Here is a 25,265-nt window from a genome sequence, read left to right as displayed (position 1 = left end):
TGGACTTCTTTAATTTTTAAACACCATTTTTTTTAAATCTAAACTTAGTCTGATCTAGCCAATTAAAAGTACATTCGATATTAACAAAGACAGAGGGAGAATCTGTCCTTAGGAGGCTGCATTGGCTGGCTCAGCTTCAACACACCAAAAGCAGTCAGAATGATGCAAATCGAAATGTAACACATTTTCATCCAGGAGGCATGAATCATATCAACACACCAAACGGATGCTATTTACACAGCTGTGTGTGATTTCTTCTCTGCAAATGCAAGACACAAGAACTAAGCCAGGAGACACAGGAGCCTACTGAGCCAGAAAGGCTTGGAAATCCACTGAAATAAATGGTACCTTCATGAGATATCAAATGACCCATCAAATACACTTGGCAGAGCATGAATGCACTACGAGCTCTGTCTTTTACCCTGGCGGCTTTAGTCAACGCCTGTCACTCATCCTGCCGTCTGTGGTGGCTGGGACAGAGCTGGGGTACTCACCTCCATCTTCCACTTGGCCAGCAACTCCTCTCTGGTCCTCTTGCTAATGTAATAAGGGTCACCAGCCTGGAAGGTTATTCTGGGCATGGGCCTCTGACGAAGGCTGATCTCCCAACCAACTCCCCCTCGCAGCCTGCCTCGACCTCCCTGTTTAAGGCGTTAAAAAAAAAAAGTTAGCTATTTGTTTTTGATTCTTCTTCTGAGAGTTTCTGTCATAAGGAAGCATCCAGATTTGTAGTAAAATGACTGATCTGTCGCTACAACCTGCAAATTAACAATGTAGGTAACAACTGGGTAATAATAAACTTAAGATGGGGTTAACTACATTGCTAAAAATATGATGTCTCGCATGCTGGTGATTGGTCAGGCAGGAAGAAATGATGTCACCATGTCTAACAGACTCAAGGCCAACAATACCGACTTATACAACAAGCTCCCAAGTGTATTTGATATTTCAAATTTATACACCATCAGGTACCATTTCTTTCATAAGTCCAAAGGCAAGAAAACTAATAGCCTCCAGTTGTGTAATGGTGCTGATACAGTGTAGGCTTCTTTGCTCCATTTATGTGGCAAAGGTTTAATGAGTAAGTTTAAAGGAATAGCTTCTCATTTTTGCCATGTTCAGTTCAGAACCCAACCGGTTTGACTTCTGGTTTGACACGAGCAAGGTAATTCACCCACTTCAATAAATGAAGCTACACTTCTGCAACGTGGGACAGTCACCTTAGCTACATTAACCAAAGAATAAAGACACAACAGGACAGAAATCTTACCTCAGTCTTTACCGCATCACTCCCATCCTCCTCCTTGTGCTCCACATCTAGAGAGAAGACAGTGACACAATGGATGGCCTGAATCATTCATAAGAGAGAGGGAGCTGGCATCGGCTTTCGCTGTATCAATGTTGAGCTTCAGTGAGCTCTCGTCCATCACTGAGCCATATTATACATATATTAATCTGACCCCCATAAATGACGTGTTTGATCAAATTAAAGTCAAGTTAATAAACTGCTGAAAGATACCCTAGCCACTCCGAACATTCGGAGGGCCTGCCCAAATTATGATGAAGATGGAGGGTGGCCAGGATTACTTGCAAATGTTGTGTTTCTGACCTGATATCCCCCCTTCATGAGAAACACAGCTGGCTGCCATTAACATGGCCCCTCCCTAACTACTGAGAGTGAGTTTTGAAGGCAACAGTACACTGCTTCACGTCTGTGACTCTGGGGCTGTATACAATCTCCCCGCCAATCTCCAAAGCCTGAAATGGATCGACACAGGATTCTCATTTCCCTGCAGTTGTCTTGTGTAGATGGAGATGTATGTAGTGAGGAGACACAATAGCCAGTACTTGTCAACATTATTTTGGAAGGAAAAAAACAGCCTCCTATTTTGTGTATTAAAGCTGAGGAGTGAATTATTTACTTTGTACCTTAGCTGAGTACAATTTTGTCAAAGCTAAGTTTGGGCATTCAAAGATCACAGACTTCACAGCTAACAGGAGGGTTTCACCTCACAGTTCATTCAGTAGGAGTTTTTATTTTTATTTTATTTTTTTCTTAGTTTTAAAAGATTTATTTTCACATTTGGAACTGTTTTAATAAACCCCACTGAATCAATTTAATGGAAAAATAAAAAAGAATAAAAAGAAAACCTGACAGCTGAGGCCAGCTGGCTACAGTCCAAATGACATCTTAAATTATCCAAAAGATAACTGCAGTGTCATATCTTTGTCCACACATATAAACACACACACCTACACAGACACACATGCACACTTACACAGTTACCTGCACACACCTGTTTAATAGACTTCTGTTTGATACGCCTTTCCAAGCCTATCTTCAGTTGTCCATTTTAAATATATTGTTTGGGTTTTTTTTTTTTATTCCTTTCCACACTACACTCTTCATGATGGAGTCAGGATAACAGCTGGGGGGACACTTCATACAAATACGCTGCTGCTGCCACAACTCAACTAGTTTTCCTTCTTGGTTGTCCCAGTCATTTGGTTTAGCCCATTTTAAAATCCACTGATACCATTCATGACACATCAACTTCATGATGCATTCCTGCTGGCTGGTTGGAAGACACTAAAGAGGTTGAAGCTCCAGTGCTTACTTGACCAATACGTAATGAAGTACCACAGGTTTTCCTGGATTGTCAACCTGTCTAAAACTACTGCTTATCTCCACAGACCTTGGAAGTAGGTGAAGCTGTGCTAGAAATGTCCTAAATATTAGACACTGTGAGAATTTTTTTGTCCCAGATAATCTTCGGTTGCAAGACTGAAGATTACATTGAATGCCTCTCGCTGTACAACACAAGAGCACCGTTTTGGGATTTCCATTATCTTGGACACCCCAAAATTGCAAGCTGGCTTTAACACTGCCAACACTATAGAGAAGAAATCCCTCATGCATCCATGGCGATGAGAAAAATGAGTATTGATAGTTTTGATATAATATTTCTGAGGGACTTCCTACAGATTATTAGTACGGTTTACTAGTCTACATTCATGCAGCAGTTAAAAATGTCTGATTGCCACTGTACAGCTTTTAGAATATGATATCACACGTTAAATTATACAACAGCACAAAAGTAGTTCAAATGTAAGTAGTAGGTCAAACTAGAGCAGGGCGATATGACCAAAAATATTTATCACGATATACATTTGAAAATTTGTGATAACGATATAACTGACGATATAATTGACACTAGACAAAATACTTTACAACTCCACAACTTTATTAGTGCAAAAAAAATCCCATCAATGTATTTTTACTTAAACAAGCAGCTGTTTTTATGTGCATTAAAGTTATATAAAAATTTAACAGTGCAAATGCAAATTCCTTGCTGACAGTTTAACCAAAAGGCATTTCCAGTGGAAATTGGCCGACATATCCTCAGCATAACCATGTATAATATCCATAAAACTTAAAAAGAGGTTAAACACACACAATACGATAATATTATGTTGAAGCACAGTACGTATCACTCTGCGAGGCTCCTGCCTACGATAGCCGTAATGCTCCGACAATCCATCAAGCGGTCCGGGTTCGTAGGTTAGCAAAGTCGTATTAAAATATTTGACAGATTTTCGAGCGCCGTGTACGACATAAAATCGTTTCGAGGTCAGTAAACACAACCAGAATTCATACATAAGGCACACGGGATTATAAGGGGCACTGTTGATTTTCAGAAAAATCAAAGGATTGATTTTAAGTGTGCCGTATTTTCCAAAGAACACGGTAATAACGACGGCCCGCTAGCATGCTCTACCAAAAATAGTGCTTTGTTGTGTGTCTGACGGACGAAAGCTAAACCAGTTCCACACCACTGAAGTTGCAGCATTTTTACAAACCAATTCTGGTTCATCCGTTTCATTCAACGGCCCGCTTTCGCCCTTCTCATTCTCCGCCATGCTTTTTCCGCCATGTGCGTATGAAAAGAAAGGCACTACGCATGCGCGTTTTACCCATATTCTATCGCGATATTTCATTTTCTTATCGTTGCCCAACATTATACCGGTATTACCGTGAACGGTAAGATATGGCCCAGCCTTAGGTCAAACTATAACAAGCTACAGTAATAATATAGTAATAAGAATCTTTGTAAACAAGCAAGCGTTCAAGAATTTTGAGCAATATTTAGATTTTAAGTGGATGAGTCAATCTAACAACTATAGTCCTTCATTTATAAGCAAAAAGACAACTAATCATGGATATGTGTGGGTTTAAGTGGGCAGAAACTGAGTGTAAGAAGCTAAATTTTTTCAGGGTGCTATTCTTGCCAAGAAATGAGGAGATATTCATATAAGAAAAGCTCTAACCGCTGTATTATGGCATTTTGATCCAAAAATGCAAACCTCCCAACATTACTACTGGAAAATTCTACTCTTCTTTTTAAAAATTTGTAAAAACATTCACGCAATTACATGAAATCATCATGCTTTACCCACCGCTGATATATTATTACTGCTCAAGACGCTAAAGAGTACCAGCAAGTCCAGTGTTTTGCACAGGAAAGAGTGCCTAACTGTACAGAGGAAGTTGCGAAACCGTAAGTGAGAGGTACAGCAGCGGGGTAAAGCTGTCAAAAATGGCACTGAAAATATTTGCTGAAACGTGCACTGAAACCGCAGTCTAATAAAAATGCTTCAAACACAGTAAAAGCTCCAGTTGGGATTTCCCATTAACTTGGCCATGATTTAATGTCTGGGGGTGCACACCAACAACGGCATGTTATTCATTCTTAAAAGGCATTGTTTGCCTGTGTTCAGCGGAGCAGCGAGAGGTTAGCCTGCGAGCATGGATATCACCCAACTGAAACGCTAGCCTGGCAGCAGGGATTCATGATTTATGAAAAGTTTTTCTGCCACAGTGGCTGCAGAAACATTGATAAGCAAGCCAAAATCAGCTTCATCACAGAAGCTCAAACCAGAAGCTCGTGTATTACTTTCACTATGTTTAATCTGAATGAAGGCACGTGTTTCGAAAAGGGCCCTGGCTCAGTGATATTACACCGGGGCAGCATACACACAACATTGAGGCAGCTGTGGCCTGAATTAGCATGATGGCACAGCCAGAGTACACATAACTAGCTGCTGTTTTAAAGCCCAAACACTATCATAACACTTGAGTCCTAAGAGGTTAAGGACAACTTTTGATGGCGTGTTTTCTGCACAGGATTGTTAGTGAAGTACCCTGCAAACCTGTCCAAACAATAGTCCGCTCTCTTAGCAGCCTCTTCAAGTTGGTTCCATGTGTGGCTGAACTTGCTGCACCACCACCACCACCCCCCCACACACACACCCTGACCCCACCCCTCTCTACTGGTCTCCTTGTCCTCATCGGGAATAAGTGACTATATAACAAATCGGTGAGGCATGCACACTGCCAAGGTCACTGGGTTTGCATGAGGAGCTGGCTAATGTTGCCCACAGAGAGTATACTTTGCCAGTTTGAGTGGGTTCCAGCTCTAGTATTGCTGGAGCTCAGTTCAACTCCTGCTGGAGCTAAAGTCCTTCCTGTACCCTCCAGATGGATAACAGAAACCCTGTTTAGCTGACTATTGATCGACCGCAGTGCCCCCCACCAAGGTCTCTCCACTCTAAAAAGGATATACCAACACATTTTAAATGTTTAGTTAAAACCTTAATAAGCCCCCTGCATGGATTGTTTTGGGATTTTTTTGCAGTCTGATATGCTGTTGAGTATAATGCAATAAGGTAAATGTTAACATCATACATGCGCATGCATGAGTGTTTGCATAACGCCTTGCTGCTTTCACATTTCTGTAAAATGTCACCATCCTTTCTCCATGTTGATTAAAAAAAAATCTTAAAATCTCAAGCAAACTTTCTGCTGTATCATCCCACATAGCTGCTGGTGAACACCATGATGCAGCCATGTCGCTAACATCTGCTGCAGATTTTGAAGGACTTGCAGAGTGCTTGCAAACCTCTACTCTGAGTATCTGATTGTGAAGGTTGTTTGTTTGACTTTGTGGCTAACGGTGCTTTATCACACTACCTAGTTCCTCAGTCTGACAAACTGGGTGACATGTCGACAACTGGTCTTATCTTGTGAGAGAAACTTTGCTGAGACCTTTCATTTCTGTTACACAGCTAAAGTGGAAAGGAATGCTTATAGGTTGTTTCCTGCAAACTCCCACAATTCACTCTAGATTATCACGGCACAGGGCTCATTAAAAGTGGTTATCGTGGAAAAGAGTGCTGACAACCCTTTCAAAATTTTAGAGATTAGGTCATTCTTTATGTGGTCTTAATGTTTGAAAAATAATTACAAACACATTTGTCACTGAAACACTGGGAATTTACAAAGCTGCTGTTAATTTTCTGAGTTGGCATGCTCCTATATTAGACTAAAGTTGTAAACAGTGCTTTAATGTTGCACTTTCCACTGGTTTCAAATCGGTGTACTCAAAAAAGACACATTCTTTGAATAGAGGCACGAGTAACACTTTTTCTGACAGTAATATTAGCCTTTTGACAGACTGGTCAAGTGCTTTTCAATAGTTTTAACTTCATGCAGTCCCTAATAGTATACTCCCTAATAGTTTTCACTTCATACAGTCTACTTCTAAGGCTTCTCCTCACTGTAAAAATAAAAAAAGATGCGGTGCATTGATTAGCGCTGTCACCTCACAGCAAGAAGGCCCTGGGTGTGAATCCCAGCTGGGACCTTTCGGTGTCAAGTTTACACATTCAGGTTTAACCAGTAATACTAAATCAGCTGTGGATGTGAGTGTAAATGGTTGTCCGTCTCTGGGTCTCTTCCACAGTGTTTTTTATCCTGTCTTTTGTCCAGGTCACAGCAGACACCTGCCCCTCCCTGAGCCTGGTACCCCTGGAGTTGTTTTCCTGTTAAAAGGGAGTTTTTCCTTACCACTGTTGCCAAGTGCTTGCTCATAGGGGGTCATCTAATTGTTGGGGTTTGCTCTCTATTATTCTAAGGTCTTTACCTTTGCAATATAAGGCGCCTTAAAGCAACTGTTGTGATTTGGCACTATATAAAAAACTCAGTGGAATTAAATTGTCTCACTGTGTTAGCCCTGTACCAAATTGGCAGCCCGTCCACGGTGTACCTTGGCTCTCACCCTATGACAGCTGGGATAGGCTAGTTCTCCCCACGACCCTGAATCAAATAAGCGGAAGAAAATGGTTGGCTCAAAACACTTTCATGATTTATCACAGAATTACCATCATTAAGGTAGAAATGTGGAAATCAGATTTCCATGCCATCTGCGTCCCATGCTAATGGTGAGCGGCACTGGACTGAGCTTTAAGAAATCTGACCCTTTTTCACCTGCAGCCAATATGCATATTCCTGCCTTTTGCTTGGAAGTGAAGTAACAGATCCTAGAAGCACAGATCAGGTGTATGCAGAGTGCAGACTCAGTTTGTAAAGAGTTCTGGGCACAAAGCCATCCACCTGGCAGGACCCCCGACAGGGAGGTGGCCACAACAGAGACCTGCCAGCTCCCAACAGAGGCCCGTTGCCAGGAGAGAACTTGCTCCTCCCCTCGATTTATTTATTGCACTCATCAAGGTCATAGCCAGTGTGTCTGCCGACTGAGAGCGGAGCAGGAGGGGCACGTGGCTGAGGGAGAGATAGGACAAAAAATGGAGTGCATGTGTGCTGTGATGGGTGTGTTGGGGGGGCTAAGTGATATGGTTAATCTCCATCTTGGCCTAAAACCTACCTGTCAGCAGTATTTTCTCACAACAATGCCCCACTGATTTACATCGCTGAATTTATCTCCTGGTGCACTGCGACTGGTGCTGATTTAGTCCAACAGAACAAAAATCTGATCTATACAAAATAATTATATTTGCCATAATTATTTTGTCAAATTATTTCCTGAAAAATAAATATTTGAGGCATTCTTCAGTACGACATTTCCTTTTTGTCCTAATTTTCTTGATTCCCTCTATTATAAACGATTTAATCCCGCTAATTTTAACTGTCAATGTGGCCATATTTTCAAAATGAACATGAGTAGAGTAATAAATTACATGCACTAATCATTTTGTCTGTTACGTTGTACAAAGGCCAATAAATGCAGCGAACATTCGCATTCGAGAAGCTGGCAGCAGAAACTACTTGTGCATGGAGAAATTATTAGAAAAACTGAACAGACAGATTAATAAATAATTGCTTCTTTAATCTAAAACTGCACACTGGGAGCAGAGCCTGTTCTTGTCTTATTAAAAAGTTAAACATCTGGGCATTTTCCCTAAATTTTTAATTAAGTGTTGTCTTCAAGATTAGTTTGTGAATTCATACTGTCAGAGCTGCTGGTACATGTAGTCTGCGTTTTGATGTTTTAATGAACTGCTGGATGAGTCGAAACCTTTGGGGTAAATTAAATTTGTATTCTTTTATATCCTACTAAAACGGCACATTGTAATTAACTTAGAGGATAGCATAATAAATGTAAAGTGATCCACTCTCCTTTTCACTACATTATCTGGTAATTATCCCTTTCTTTTTTCATTACATTTGCAATTTCATTTTTGTCATATGGAGCACGCTGAGCTTTTAAATGCCAACTGCTTCTGCATACTGAAAGCATTTGGTAGCCCAAACTGAGGCAAAATAAGTGACATATTGCATGCATAACATTCTGCGTACTGTGTCTCGCATAAATGTTAACAGTGGAGATCATCATCACCGATTTGCTTTGCAGACTAGTCTGTGCAGCAGCATGAAGGCACCTCTTCGAGCCCAGTGTTACTAATCCTGGCAGCATCAGTCGGCCTATTTGGTCTGACATCCATTTACAGTTCATTACTCAACATCTTGTACTTGTCACACGCCGAGGATTTTTTCTTCCTGGAGCCACACAAGACTGATCAAAAGATAGTAAACCTCAACTAAAAACTAAACAAAAAACCCCAAATGAAAATGGCCAAAATCTTACATTTAGTTGGGCGCTCCAGTTTCCGCCTCCCTCGTTTCTTGCGCGGCGTCATCAAGCAGTCATCATTGGCTTTCTCCAAGTCCTGTTCTTCCCGGCTGGACAGGAATCCGTTCTCTTGAGGATGACTCAGACTCTGCCCCTGAGAGCTGTCCTCCGCCCGGCAGGAGGAAGGGTCTCTGGGAATCCCATTCTCGACTTCCCGCTTCTCCTGTTTTGGGAAGCAGGCATCGGGCATCCTGTCTCTGATCCCGCCCATGTCCCCATTGAAGACCTGTGCCATCGCCATAGTGTAGCTGTGGCCTACACTCGCACTGTCTTTAAGAGAGCCACAGCTCTCAACCTGCTGAAAGGAAAAGGGGAGGTTGAAATGTTAACATCCTGATGATCGATCATCCTTAAAGATTCTTACAGCTGTATGCTATAAATTGATGTTTTGAAGTGTACAACAGAGTTGTGCCTCAGCAGTCATGAAACATGACTGGATAGCTGGCTGTGAGATAAACACAACCTTTCTGAATTTACAACAAATCATCCAGTGGATCTGAACGACCCACAATAAAACAGTTGGCACTATCCGTGTCAGGATAAGCACTTTTCAGCGGTGGCTAAATGGCCTTTTTCAAAGAGAATGTGAATGAAAGCATTCATCTCTTTCATATTAGACAAGCCTAATTAAATTTCCTCAGCTCTATCTGGACAGAATCAAACATGTAGCTCAACTCCGCACGTATTAATCAGTGAATTATGGCAAACTTATAAACTTCAAAGCTGTGCCAGTAAATGTGCTGTACAGCCATTAACTTGCAAGAAGGAAAGGGATTACATTACAGTTCATCAGGTACACTAGTGCACTTTTTGTAGTCATGTATTCATCATTACAGCAGCACGGAAATATGTTGAGAATGTTGGCTGTTTGACAATGGGAAGGCTTTTTCTCCGGCCAGTTTGGAACGCCCAGTCAAGTGTTTCATTCTATAAAGCGGAGTAAATTCAAATAGAGCTGACCTGAAGCTGAAAGTTTCAATGGCAGGAACTCAGTCATCAATCCTTAAATAAAACACCAACTATCTTAGAAGACCTAGAAAAGTCCTAAATGTTTGAAGCAATGTAATAGTGTCTTTGCTACTGCCTAAAAATAGCCCTAAAAACAGAGTTAGTGAGACAGTCCCACTATAGGGTCACTGAGGGGAGAAAGTGGAGCGTGTCTTGTGAGATTAGACTGTCAGCAGTTACGACAGTATCTGAAACTTTTATCTGCAGGTATTTACAGAAGTTTGAGGAAGGGGGAAAGCAATGCCTCAGGAGGCTTGTCTGTCATCGGACGATGTTGAGCAAAGATCCTCTCCAGGAAGGTAAGGATCAAATCCGTAATCTGATTCTTACAGTCTGAATAAGCAAACACAACTTAAATCAAGTTTTAATGTGTAATGGATGCAATGCAAATTATGAGTGGCAGACATGCAAAAGAAAAAAAAAAGCTTCAGTGGAAGTTGCTCTGAATCGTAAAACAAATCTACAGCAAGCCAAAGTCGGTTTCAAAGCATTCTTCAGAGGCCGCAGAACTCTAAACGACTTCATCACTGTAGTAACTGAGAACAAATTAACTGTAAACTGAACAATTGCACTCCTACAAAGAACAGCTCTCCAGTAAATCTCCTTGACACGATGAATGAAAACAACCCAGAGCTCAGACATTATTAATATTCTGACTCAGTTTACTACTAGAAAAAGAGGCTACAGTGTGTGTGTGTGTGTGTGGGGGGGGGTTACGCAAATATCACACACATGCAAAAAAAAGAAGTAAGCAAAGAGAAAACCCAAAAAACTCATATTCTCAGACACACATGCTAGCAACACACAGAACTCACAGTGAAAGAATTACGCAACAGATTTGTGACATAGTTAACAACATGCGGCCCCTGCTACAGGTCAAAAGTCAAAGTTGGTAAATCAGGCAGCTTAGACAGAGAGAGAGGTTGAAAAAATAAAGACTAATTACCTCAAGCAACTTACTGCTACAACACTCACACACCCTCATAGAACTAGGTGCAATAATAATATGATTATAAAGGTTTCTAAAAATACACATTGAAATTAAAATTAAATGCAGATGTACGCCTGAAAATATGAGCTAATAATTCATTACACTGCCTGATAACTTCTTACGTTATTCAATTAACAGCAACTGGAAACTGTTACACGAATAGAGGTATTTTGCTGCCTTTCTACGTGTTATTATCATTGATTGAAGATCTTCTGTTTCTGGAAAGCTAGCTGAACAGGAAATATTAAGATGTTTATGGGAGTTTTTCTTTATTTTCTGTTTTTTTTTTTTTAATACCACTCCAGTGTTTGATCTGTTTAACAGAAAACGAATCATCACATTTAACAGGCAACAGAGCTTTTTTGCAGGCAAGTTTTTGTTTGGATTTTTTATATTTTAGCCTGAAACTTCAGAAATTCATCAGTTCACGTGAAACTAGTGCAGTGCAGCAATAAAGAAGCTGGGTGCCCTAAAAAAGAGCTTAGTCATGTTACTTTGTTCAGGCAGGTTTTCTAAAGGATTAGCTCAACATCTTTCCAAGCAAAACCTGTTTATTCATGTTCCTGCCAAGTGCTACGTTCTCATGTCTGTACAATAAGAATTAAGCTATAGCAAGTATTTTATCAAAAAGACTTTACACACCTTATACAAACTTATTCTATACATATGATATAGTCAGTATATAAATGGCTATCTGTGTACAGCTCCTAAGCTATGCTAACATCCTGATGGCTTTAGTTTCATACTCACTTTGTTACCTAGTATATTGATCTTGTCACTGAACACTTAAAAAGAACGCAAATATATGTAAAGAGCAGAATGAGTGAGTATGTACACAATAAGGACAAAAGTATAGACCTGAAGCAATGGTGCTAAGATTCAAAGATTAAGAGGTTTGACCCAATACTTTCACCCATATAGTGTGCATTGATAAAATACATACACTTTTGTAGAAAGGACATTTCTGAGAATTTCTCTCCACTGTCTTTGTCCATGTGGGTAAACGCAACATACGAAGAGGGCTAAAGGCTTGTTTACGCTATCCTTTCCAACAATTACCTTCTGTTTTCACTCAGCTTTTGACAGTTTGCATGGAAAACAACATTTTAAAACCAATGTTCCATGTCAGCCTCTTTTCAAAAGAGTCAAACAAAAAAATTAAAAGAGGCTTTCTGACAGCATTTGAAGTTGGCCAATCGGGCATTTGAGTGACTCTTTTATTCAGAGAATAACAACAACAACTGTGAAGCATCTATGTGAGCAGAACGCCTGGTACACACGGTCAATCCCCCACAGCTGTGAAAACACTCAGTGAGACGCCCCGATTCTGCGTACGGCTTTTCTTAATCAGTTATTGATACCACTCCTCAGCTTCTTTAAATACAGGGGCACAAACCCTCTGGCATATCCCCTCCAATCATACATTATCTGTAAATATTTGTCTAATCCTTTTTTTTCCTTTTTGGTTTGTTTAATTGCACAGTGAGAGTTAATTAAGATGATTTTCAACAGAAGCTTATGCAAATGATAACATCTCAGGGTAAGAAAAAATACCCAGAAACATGTTGGCCCTTAGAGTCATTATTAAATCAGAGCTTTTAACTACACAAGGCATCACAAATAGACTGCAAATGGTGTTAGTGTAGTGCATGCATGTATCTTGGAAACAAGGTTCAAGAATATGTCATGTTTATTCATGAGTACAAAGGAGTACACGTTTTGTCTTACAGGTTAACAGATTTCTGAAGGCTAAAATAACACTTGTTTTTCTACTGAAACTGCTTATAGGTGCCATGTGCAAAGACATTATAAACTGGTACATGCCTCAAATAATGTGGCGTACAGATAAACGATTACTTGACGATGAGGCAAAAACATGGCGAAGGGAAGAATAATATCAAACATTTTTAGATGGGCTTTCCCTACAGGCATTTCCGCCATTATAATCTTTCTGCTTGAATGGAATGATGAGATTCACTCAGTACATCGGGCTTATAAATACCAGTGAATGAAACCGAATATGGCCAGGTGGGATTCACAAGAACAATCATGTTGAAACTGGTCAGATGGTTAAACACATCGTGCTGACGATGCTGGAAAAGGGCTGAATTTTGAAACCAACAGTCTAACAAGCACTTCACGCGATGACTGGCCAGCTACAGTATGTGAAGGTGAAAAGGCAGCCATCTGTCCTTCTGCCTTCCAGGAGGGTTTCAGTTCAGTAGTTTCAGTTCTGAAACAGCAAACCTTCGGTTGTGGTTGGACAACTTGAACCCATTTTGAGTTCTAAATTTATTTCTTTGCAACTTCTTTTTTCTTTTGACATTTGACACTGAAGGCAGGAAACAACACAAGTCAGCGAGGAGGCTGATATGTGACAAAGTGAAGTGGCTGTCTCGCTCAGAGATGAATTACAACAACAGCAACAGTGAACATTTGAGCATTTGGTACATGTGGTCAATTCCCCACGCAGCTGTGAAAGCACTTACTAAGGTGCCTTGATTCGAAGTAGAGTGTTACTACACCAGGTATTAGTACTAACTCCAAGCTGCTTTAACCTCCTAGGACCTGGCGTCCACATATGTGGACATCACATTTTGTGTTATTTAGACCAAAATACTCAGTTTTGCTCTACCAGGGCCTGATATCCACTTACGAGGACATTATACTGCTACTGTTCTATCAAAATTTTAAACGAATATCCTCATATGTGGCTCTTATTTTTCTTAAAAACAAAAATAAGTTTTAAAAAAAAATCTGGTAATTCTTTGTTTTTACATTCATCGGGCCCCAATGTGACCAAATATCAAAGAGAAATTAAAAATGCATGCCGTGGAAGAGTTTGGGTCTTAGGAGGTTAAATTTACTTACACAAGCCCTCTGGCACCTCATCTGCAAATATTTTTCTAATCCTATTTTTGGGTTTGTTGAATCAGACCTAATCACTGCAAAACAAGTATGCATGCGTGGACAAATGTAATTTGTTTAGACATGTCAACACTCACTGAAAACTGCTTGCGTTTTCTTCCAGGCTTGCTACTTTTAGGTGACTTCTCCTCCATCAGGTCCGAGTCCAGTATTGTTCTCTCACCCTATCAAGAAAAAATGCATGCCACAATTTAGACAAAGTACCTGCAGCTGTTTGGGTAAAGATGCACGTAACACTGAAGGATTTAATTAGTGCATTTTTGTGTACAATCAGCTAGATGGCAGTTTCACCTCCACCAAAGATGCAGCACAAGTGATACTAGATCTATAGGAAACAGAGACAACTGCACTACAGTGAAACACTTGAACATTTGGGAGGACTTGAGCAGGTCCTCCAGTGTCTTTGGTTGAGTGGACAATGAGACAGATAGAAACTGAATGACACATTCCTTTGAACTAGGCTGAAATGAAAGCTCCTCGGACGCAGTGCTGACCTTCCACAGACAATTCCCTCTTGACACCGTTACAAAGACATAGATCGGCCCCCACCTTCCCCTGCTGCAATTTCCCTTTGATTAATAAAACTGTCTAGCCCCAGGAACAAAGCCCCATGTCTGCCATCACCAAGTACCCCTGGGGTTGACGGGAGAAAAGATGATCCTAATGTAGATGCTTTGAGTTTCAATATTGACTGAATAGAACCACCAGTACCAGGTTTGAATGCAAATGAGAGTGCAACGCCATTCCTGACAGCTGCAGTGGGGGGGTGGAGGATGGAGGGCCGGGTCCTTATTAAATTCCTTCAGTACTGAATGTGAAATTCCATCAAAGATAAACGGTGTCTCTGCACTGTAGGCATTCTCCAACCTCTGCTGACATGTTGATAAGTGTATGTATGTCTAATCTCTAGTGAGATGGCGTAGTACAACATGATAAAATGTTACTATGGGATAGTACAAGCTTTTGTCTATATATAATGGGTGGAGTTAAGTCTAGCAAGAGGAGTTACTGAATTACAGAGGTAAAGTGGTATAAAACATTAATAACTTTAAGAAGCAGCAAACCAGAGTAAAAGCAGTCTCCAGTGCATATCCACAGTTAATTTGTCATCTTAAAGACATTTAACTAAAAATTACATCAATGAACATATGAAACTACGTCGGGTTTAGTGTATTTCAATATGACACAGAATTACTGTGCTATGCAGACTATGGAAGTATCAAACTGCAATTAAAGATAAAAGCAATTATGGCATTCCTTTAACCTTGGATGTTGGATCTCATGTGCTGGGAATTATTTCATACCTGAGCTGTCTGCGCTTCATCAAGAAGGTGATGCCATGAACACAATCCTTCAGCAATACATGGAGTGGAAGGCTGCGACGCGTTCATGGATAGAGCCTGGTGGGTTTTCTATGTATGACTTATTTAGGGAGTCATAAATACACAAGACATGTTGCCATTTCAATACTGTTTGTGTGCAAAGGTGGCGCTGGCATGAATTCTCCAACTTTCCAAGTGGCACGTTGACTTGAATGGGCATTCCAGCTAAAACTTCAGAGACTGGAAACTTCCTGCTTCCAACAGAATGCAGGATAACTGTGGGACTGAAAAGCGAATCCAAGGTGGAAATGCCTTGAACCTTAATTATTTCACAATGACCAGCAGGAGGCGACTCTTGTAGTTGCTGTATGATCTATGAGTAAATGGGCCTACTTCTCACTCAATTTATGACCTCAGTAAACACTCTCCTCCTGAGTTTAAGACCTCATTCACTCATTTTGCGTGCTGTTTAACACAGCATGACGTTCATTTTTTAAAATTATGGTTCCATTTACAGTAAATTAACAATAAAGCAGGTTATGCTTTAGGATTTGACTCATAGTGTGGTATTTTGGGGGGGGGGATTGGCTGTGGTTCAGGAGGTAGAGTGAGTCATCTATTTTTTGGAAAATTTAATCCCTGATTCCTCCAACTCGAAGCATCCTTGGGCAAGATACTGAACCCCAGGTTCCTCCCGATGTATTCTTTGGAGAGTGAGTATATGAATGCTAGGTCATAAGTGTTTAGGAATAGAAAAAAGCACTTCTATGAATGTTTGTGTAACTGGGTGAGGCTTATAGTCAGTGTTGGGGAGTAACGGAATACATGTATCGCCATTACGTATTTAAAATACAAAATATGAGTAACTGTATTCCGTTACAGTTACCGTTTAAAAAGGAGAGTGGAAAAGTACGAGCTGTCAAAGAGCAGAAACAGGGAGATGAAAGCATGTAAATATAATAATAACCACTGCAGCCAAAAAGAGTGCCTGATGAGCCCAGTTGTAAGTAAGCTATTAAGACTCCACTGTACACTGTGATCGTATTTTCCTCTAAAACAATAAGTTCCGTTGGAGCAGCCTTTCAACGCCTCTCTCTGTCTCTCGCTAGCAAAGCGGACTCAGACAACAAAGTAAAGCTAGTTTTCAGCTACGAGCCCGACATGAACCCGACGTATCAGCCAGAGGTCCCTTTACTACGGTTTCAGAGCCGCGGACCTGTTCTATACACGCGCGGAATAGTTTTCTATATGAAATGGCTGCAAAAAGTGCAGCCTTACCTAATGTCCACCTACTGTTACTCATTTTATATTAAGATTTAAAAATCTAGTTGCTATTGGTATGGAGAGTATCCTTCAGTTATAGTAATAAATCACACAGCAATACTACATTCATGTAGTTGTAAAAAGCATGACAATATATTAAAAAAAGTATTGCATTTAAAAGCCTTATTAGTATTCCGAATACGTTACTCTCATTGAGTAACTTAACGGAATATGTTACAAAATACATTTTGAGGCATGTACTCTGTAATCTGTAGTGGAATACATTTGAAAAGTAACCTTCCCAACACTGCTTATAGTAAATAAGAAAGCAAATTGAGTCCATATATGCTCCTGTTACATTTTTTTTTTTTTAAACAAGATTGCAGCAGCAAAATGAGACTAAACAGCCCACAAATCAACAAGCTGCTTCAAAGTGCATGTGCACGTATTTTACTTACCCTGCATGACTTCATCTGGTCTTCCACCCTGGTGTTACATGAAAACATTTACCTTATAGATTATGCTCTAGTGTCATAATTTATTCCGGAATTAAAGAACAGGAAATGAGGCCACAGGATCCATTCAGCATCAGATCTAATTAAATCATTTCCTTTTATCAGCACAAAGGGTTCAAAAGTCAATTAAATGTTCAAATTTAAACACTTAGGGGGTAAGGGGTTCTTGATTTGGGCAAAAAGATTACAAGCTGCTAACTGGGCCTTGGGGTTAATTATTCTTTCAACTGCTGTCTCAAAAGTCAAAAATTAACCTCATATGTTAAACCAAAATGGACAGGGATTTCCTTCATTTCCTCAGAAAATTATTTAAACAGGAACAATTTCACTTTAGCCGTACAAAATGTGCCCTTTGACGATGATCTTGTCATGTGAAAAAAAAACTTGCAGTATGCAAAGTGAGTTTTTACAGTAGCCTTAGTGTTGAGCATATTTCATGAAGTACCTGGTAGCTGTGACATTCTGGGTTTGAGTCAGTCCTACAGTAAAATCTGCAACTCATCCGATTCTGTGCTGATGAAATACTATAACTATATAATATGTTTAAAAAAATACCATAAAAGTACCACAAGGTCTACTAAATAATTTAAGGGCAAGGGGTTTTAATCATTATAGGCAGTTATTTCAACCGTCTGGCCACGTTTCGCCCTCAGTGTCTGCCATAGCCATCAATGCTCCTGGGAGATAAACTAATTTGCATAAGGAAATAGATATAATCAAGGTAAATGATACTCTGATTGATGGGCAGAGGATTAAAACTGGAAGAAATGGTTATAAAATAAGTGAAAATAATGACATTTTTGTTAGAGATAAGCATTTGAACGGTTATTTTTACACGTAGATTTGAAACCTTTTGTAAGAGAATGTGTTTTGATGATGGTTCCAGTTCATTGTGCGATCACTAATAGAGTGCCTGGTGCGTCGGTTTTTCCCTACCAGGGCGGCAGAATTTGCATAGATAATAGCACGTTTTGAGTGCAGCCTGGTGTGCAGGCTCATTTGGGAACCACTTACATGGATGACACAATTCAGTGGTGCCTGGCTATCTCTGCAAGGACAGCACAGCACAGCACAGCGCTCCTCCAGTTCTCTGTTAGAGAGCTCAGGCTGAGGTCCTCCGACTGAGGACAACACGCCATTTTCACATTCAGCTTCGCCCTAACATTTTCTGAGAAAAACAACAAAAAAGCCTGGAATATAATTTGTTCTTGCCTGGAGTGAACCCTACTACATTGTCAATATCTCTGCACTATTTCCGTCTGGGTAGCCAGTTATTTAAGGCAATGTCTGTTGCCAGGCAACAAGACTAAGGGCAGTACTGTGTAATGGGAACACAGAAGAAGAGGACAGATCCCCCCAGCAAAAGAGCTGTCGAGCCATTCCAGCTCCATCTCAACCTACACCAGCCAACGCCCACGTCACCAACCACCATTATACCAGTAAATGTCACAGAATACAGCTGCACCTCCCAACAGCCTCTTCGGTGCCGCTGCTATTGCTGCCACACAGGTGATGCTGCAGTTACACAGGGACTGAAATTACAAGTGCGTCTGCATCATGAAAGGTGACAAGGCACGTCACGTGCTGTTGGATTCTACTGTAAAAATTTGCCTATTTCTTCACTGAATAGAGGAATTCATTGCAATGAGGTCTGCTCTAGCAATTCTTTGGACTGCACAGATTAGTGAGTGTGGGTTAATGATTAACGGGAATCGTAAAATTGAGTAAGATTTGAATTGGTTTTGGCCTGAAGTGACTATAGAAACCAATCCAATCCACTTCCTTTCATTTTTAAGGCTCTATCTGTGTAACAGCACGGTCATAAAAAATACAATTCATGTACACATACCCCGTGCCAAGATCATATGAAAATACAAACAGGCAGTGCATGCTATATCACTGCAGGACGAGCTCAGGGGTGAATAATGTCTTTTTAAATCAGTGCTTCCGAAGACATTAAAAGAAGCACTTTTCAGTGATGGACGAGCAAATCCAATTCAATCTTGAGCTCAAGTCAAGTGATTCAGAAACCCTCCCGACATCTTTTTAAAATCACCAGATCATGAGTTAAGTTCCGCAACGTGTCAAGTGACGCATTTTTTGTTGTTATCACGCACGTGTTTCTTACCATTGGATTTCCAGGTGAATCAGCAGTGGTGGTGGTGTTGGTGAGAGTGTTGGACGGCATCATTGAGAGTCTTATGAGCTTATGGGTAATGTCTGATGATGGGTAGTGTAGATATGGACTTTCACGTTAAAAGGAAGTTGAAAAGTTTAAAAGAAAATAAAGCAATGACGGATGATCCCCTCTTCTTCCTGCTCTCCTGGAAGTTAAAAGAAGAAAAGCAATGGTAAGATATGTTCAGCAAGTTTGTCTTTAATGTGTTGATTCTTTAGTTCCATGCAGACTAGATAATCCAGTGACATATTTTATGTATCTTCTCTAAAATGAAGTTGTTTTACCCCGAGCATCAGCTTTCTCTTTGCTGAGTACACGTCATGTAGCTATAGGACCCTCACAGGCTTCTATAGATACTGTATGGCCACTATAGCCTACAGGCCCCTTTACACCACATGAATGTGTGTTGTGCAGTAGACGACATGAACTGGGTGCATCGTGCAGCCTGAAAATAAAGAGCGCGATGCTCCAAACTAAGCGCAAAAATACTTGTATTTTTGTGGGGACATTTTTCAAAATTCATTAATATTTCATTTCCATCGTGAGAGTCTGGGTTAAAGTTACTCCAGCGGTCTGCCTAACGCGCAAAGCGAAGCCACAGTTACACTGTTTTGCACTCGTGGAAATTTACAACAACAACAACAACAAAAAAAACAACCTATATTCGTACAGGATGTGTTGAATCTAAGGGCTAAAATGAGACTGATGACACTCGGTTGTGATTTATTTAAAACATGCTGTATGTAAAACACACTGCCGGATTTACGTCCACGCTCGTGGAAAATAAATGTAGGCAACAACCAGAACGTGTTAAAAAATAATTTATTATAAGGCCACACAGGCGTTCAGTGTCACCGCATTTCCATGCCATCAGCCTGCAATCAGGCCACACGCTTACACCATACTACGATCGACTGATGTGCATATATTATTCAACCGGCTATGCGTTAAAAATTGCAAAGTTTTAGACGTCTTTTTACAGCAGGGGAAGTCTGCAATATGACCCAGGGGATTGTGGATCTTTTACAGGCCACGGACACTGAAGGATAACCCCCCCGTTATTTCCTTTAATGAGGCCACAGCTTTGAGAAGCCGCGATGCTGGTTCCGTGCTCCAAAACCGGTCAAGTTCACATCTCGACGTCCAATCAGCACATCTGCAAAAAGCGAACCCTAAATCGCTATTTCCCCATTTCCATCGAGCGCCTTCCGGTCGTTCACGTTTTTTGTTCACATAAAGGTTACCCTTCCTGCGTGGTTGCTCGTGGCGGGTTAAACAAATTTACATGCGTGAGTCACTGTGTGTCATTACCCGGTTTTCCCAAGTCCCAGGCCTGACCCTTTTTGTCTCGCTTGCTCCCGGAGCCTCCTTCCTCTTCTCTCCCCGTCCTCCACCTCCCCAGCCGGCCAGCTCTCTTCCAGATGCGCCGCTCTGACTGCAGGGGCCTGAAGTGTGCCTGCTTTTCTCTGGGTCCTAGAAACAGTCATATATCGTGGACTCAACACATTTGCAAATATCTACATTTTTGCACGATAATAGGGCTGGGTATCGTCACTGATTTATATAATCGATTAGATTCCGATTCACAAGGTCCCGATTCGATTGGATTTCGATTGAAATTTTGCCTCAGATAAACAGCTTAAAAATAATTTCTTCGGTACTAAACAGCAGAAATAAGCAATAAGCAAGAAAATAATGCAGAAAACTGAGATTTAAGATGGGAAACCATTCTTGAACTACACTGACAGAGAGAGAGAGAGCTGTGCAGGAAGTGTGATTTTATCCTGGTGGAAGCAAAACAGCAAAAATAAGAGTAATTAATGACCGTATTTATCAAATTTAAAGCGTAGTTTGATCTTCTTTTACTGCTGGTTCAGTGCATTTTGGTCGGAGAGCGACAAAACCTGCACCATCAAAATCTATGAGGTGTCGAGTCTGCGCTTTGTGTTTACGTCTTTGTGTTAATAAGAAAATCGATAATTGAAACCCAGCCCTACTCCATGTGTATCCCCCGAACATTTGGGATGCCTTCATATGTTTATTCTTGAGTATTTACCAAAGCTATTATAATTAACTAAACGAATATTTGGGGAATGCGTCTATTGAGATTTGTGTACATTGTAATGTGTGCATGACTGTGAAAATAAATGAAACTAAACTGAATTGAATTGAAAACAAACACTCAAAGTAAAATTAAAAAAAAAAAAAGCTCAATTGGAAATGCAAGTCTTTAGTAACTCTGGCCTTTACCTTATACTCTAACATGAGACAGGTAAAGGGGAATCCTGTATAACAAAGATAATTCAGGCTGGGACTCATGCTACCACAATGTGTGCACTGAAGACCACAAGGCTGCAGGGATGCCTCTATAACTTTATTTACAGGTCTACGCATTATTGCACAATTGGAACAATACTATGCTTAGTTTCTAAACTGATTTTACACCAGAGACATTTTAATGGTCCAGATGTCCCCTAAGTGCTGCTCTGGTTGGCCCCAGTGATGTGACCTTAGGGTAAAAATAAGCAGTAAACCAAACCACATTTTTACCACTGCCCCTTAGAGAGTCTCTGCGTGCCTGTGCCAAATGACAATATGCACTTGCAGTCATAACCAGTCCTGAGCGGTTTTGTCCTTTATGTGTGTGTGTAGTCCCCATCTCCTTTTCTGCTCATTGCATATTCAAAAGATTGTCCAAATCTCACATGTTAAAAAAAACCTGATGAACCTGATCATTTAAAGCTATCACCAGCAGCTGTTGAAATGCCGTGCACGTAAAAGTGACACACTGACGAAATATGCAAGATAAGTTCTTAAATGTATCAAAATACACAAATAGTAAGTTGAGAAAAATGAAACAACCAAGCATGCAAGAAGTTTCCTGTTTGAAAATGATTGTTGCATTTTTAGTATTGGCACTGAAACACACAAAGGCTTGAACTTGTTCAAATGTAGTGTGTAATACAAGTAATACATGTGTAATACAAAATAATGACAAAGCACACACACACAGGAACCTGGAGAGACTTCCTAGTTTTTATTTTGTTTCTTTTATGGGCCCCCTGGTGGCTGTGGGGGCCCAAGCAGCCATGTAATTAGCTGATGCCTGAAGCCAGCTTTGGGGTCTGGTGAAGTAACACTTGTGTCATCTATACCTATTTTAATTAAACTGCAATGTGTGTTTTACTTCTTGACGCTGGTGTAGACTTTTTCTTTTAATGCCCCACTTTTTTTTTTTTTTTTTTTTTTTTTTACATATTTATGGATTGTAACATTCCCTGCACAGTCTGTTCATCCCTGTTCAGACCCTTCAAATTACTCGTAAATGTGCCTTTGTTAGATTTAGACATTTATGATTCTTTTTTTTAATCCTAGATTTCTTATTCTGTACGCTAATTGGTACCTGCGATGCTTTGTCTCTGGTATCTAATAAGGGATGGGAGGACAACAGTAGCCTTCAATCCTTTCTCGGTCAAATCAACAGTTTTAGAGAAGCAGACAGTTCAACTGGCGAAACGCAGTTGGGACTAATAAAATGTTCAAAGTTTCACTGTGATGCCTGTAAGCGCTGGAGTGGAGGCTGTGACAAATCAAAAGTAATTTCTGTGAAAAAACTTTGGTACGTTTCCTGTAAAAGAAAGTTTACTTACACAAAGACAATTTAAAGTCATTTACATTATGCATTAATACATAATAATAATAAGGCTTTTAAATGCAAATTACAAGAACAGAACATCAAACAAAAGGAAATAAAAACAAGTTTAGAGATGTAAGAGTAGGATAATTCATGATGAGCTTTTAAGGCTCAGCTGAAGGCAATACACAATATTAAAGGTATTAACATTTAGTATCTGAGATCTTTGCTCGGTTTTACTCAGTAACTTCTAAGTCCTTGTTTAATTTGCCCCCTGGGAACAGTTAGTATCCTTTATATCGCAGTAAAGAGTCACATTAGTAGGATTTATTAAGATGGCAAAACAACACATTAAAAAAGAAGCTGGACAAAGGTATGAGTTTAAAAAAAAAACAGTGCAAAGGTCTAAGATTCACTTTATTTCAAATGTATCTTAAATTAAACGTGCAAAAATGCATGCAGTATATCAAAATGTTTGGGACTATAGTCCATATAGAATTCTTCATCTTGCACCATGTCTGTGGTTTTATCATTTTCATTTTATTACTCACTATTGCAAACAACCATCTATACCCGTACATGCCACTAGACGCAGTCGCCCAATGCCAGATTCCAGGAAGGCTAAATGTTCACCCAACAAATCCCTTTGGGGCAGCTTGAAGGCTTTTCATGGGCAATGAGGAAGAGAGGACATGTGTGCGTAGCAGGCAGATGTGGTTCACTGATGTGGAAGTAGCAATGGCTCCTCTTTCTCATAGTGTCATTGGGACTGAGTGGTTCATCTGAGGATAGCAGCAGCAAGACGATGGCACATGACTTACAGACATAAGCAGCGTGCTGCTGGCTGGTGGACACCCTTTGTCTATTCGTGGAAACCCCAAGAGGAGGATACTGAGAGGTCACAGTGTCCTGACCTCATGTCAACTTCATAGCTTTTGATATGATCTACGTCTGAAGTATTGGGAAAAAGGCCACACTCTTTTTGATATAGAGTTTGGTGGGCTTCAGTTTTTGCTCGGTTATTCTGTTTCTCTGCTTCTTGTTTAAAAGAAGATGCTGAAAAGGTGGTCGCACACAAAAGATTAAAATCAAGGGTACTCACACTTTCTTGTGTCTGCAACTTGGAAATACTTGTGTAAGGTTGGAGAAACAAGCAGTAACTGAGATGTAAAGAAAATAGCCTGTTAAACAAGTAAAATATGGATGGATATTACACTGTAGACTTACCTATATTAACAAAGGATGAAACACTCATAAGACAGCAAGTGATGATTTGTCCTTAGATACACATTGGAGTAAACGTTTTTTTTAATCTACTCTACATGAATGAAGTGCATATTAAATAAAAGGGATGTGACCAACATTACTTGCAAAGTTTCTCTGTTTCCTTGAACTCTATACTTCCTGTATTAAGTGAAATACATGTTAAAATAGCATAATAGCATGTGTCTTCACCACTAATGCATTGAAATAAAGGAAGTAATACTTTAAATGTGTAAGAATGACCTCATTTACAAGTGTGAACATCAAACTAGACAAAAAAAGTGATCAAAGAAACCCAACTCAACATTTGCACTGCAACAAACTTGCAAGTACATTTCAGGATTCAAAAGCAGTTATCTTAATGTTTCTATGTTGCAATGAAACCTAAGACTTTTACTGCCCCTATTCTTTTAATTGGTATTATTAATGCTGGAGAACGTAGTCTAATTAAAAATAATAATACTGCTATGTACAATTCAGCAATGAAACACTAACTAAAATTACTGAATGAGATTTTTGTAAGAACATTCACTATAAATTAGTAGTGATGAGAGTTGCTATGAATGATGCTTCCATTATGTGTGAATTGTAGCCTCAGTTTCCTGTTCTTAGCTGACATGAGTGGCACCCAGTGTGGTTTTCTGCTGCTGTAACCCATCTGCTTCTAGGTAAGACATGCTGTATGCAAATTTCTGCATACCTCAGTTGCAACGAGTGGTTACTTGAGCTACTGTTGCTTTACTGTCACCTCAAAGCAGTCTGACCATTCTCCTCTGACCTCTGGCATCAACAAGGCATTTTCTCCCAGAAAACTGCCACTCACTGGATATTTTCTCTTTTCCTGACCATTCTCTGTAAACCCTAGAGATGGTTGTGTGAGAAAAAGACGACAGGCCAGCAGTTTCTGAAATACTCAAACCAGCCTGGCAACAACAACCAAGTCACCTAAATCGCTTCAGTTTGAACTTCAGCACGTCATCTTGACTATGTCTACATGCATAAATGCATTAAGTTGCTGCCGTGTGCTTGGCTCATTAGAGATGCATGTTAATGAGCATTTGCCAGTGACTACATGTTACTTGCCACCAATGATAGCTGATGTATGCATCGAGTGATGATAAATAAAAAAACGTGACCAGCCGCAGCCATATTTTAAATCTTTTTAATATATC

The 25,265-nt window shown here is 40.1% G+C and overlaps 1 protein-coding gene across 8 annotated transcripts in view; it reads right to left on the bottom strand.

Annotated features, from left to right (window-relative positions):
• dnmt3ab (DNA (cytosine-5-)-methyltransferase 3 alpha b) overlaps positions 1-20,637 on the bottom strand; it is a 51,938-nt gene extending 31,301 nt beyond the window's left edge. For 2 of the 8 annotated variants that reach the window (XM_040041980.1, XM_040041982.1), the window contains exons 1-6: positions 20,508-20,637; positions 19,146-19,341; positions 13,995-14,081; positions 8,946-9,285; positions 1,271-1,317; positions 495-641 (exon numbers count right to left, since the gene is read on the bottom strand). In XM_040041980.1, the coding sequence (XP_039897914.1) occupies positions 495-641; positions 1,271-1,317; positions 8,946-9,285; positions 13,995-14,081; positions 19,146-19,208 (684 nt within the window). In that variant the 5' untranslated portion in view covers positions 19,209-19,341; positions 20,508-20,637. Of the gene's footprint in view, positions 1-494; positions 642-1,270; positions 1,318-8,945; positions 9,289-13,994; positions 14,082-19,145 lie in introns of all 8 variants that reach the window. The other 6 variants (XM_040041984.1, XM_040041985.1, XM_040041978.1 and 3 more) reach the window with 5 other exon arrangements.
• Between the last annotated feature and the right edge of the window lie 4,628 nt (positions 20,638-25,265).

The sequence above is a fragment of the Simochromis diagramma genome, unplaced genomic scaffold (assembly GCF_900408965.1).
Source record: "Simochromis diagramma unplaced genomic scaffold, fSimDia1.1 OVJJ01000304.1, whole genome shotgun sequence".
In the NCBI taxonomy this organism is placed as follows: domain Eukaryota; kingdom Metazoa; phylum Chordata; class Actinopteri; order Cichliformes; family Cichlidae; genus Simochromis; species Simochromis diagramma.
This window is presented reverse-complemented; position numbering and strand designations above follow the sequence as displayed.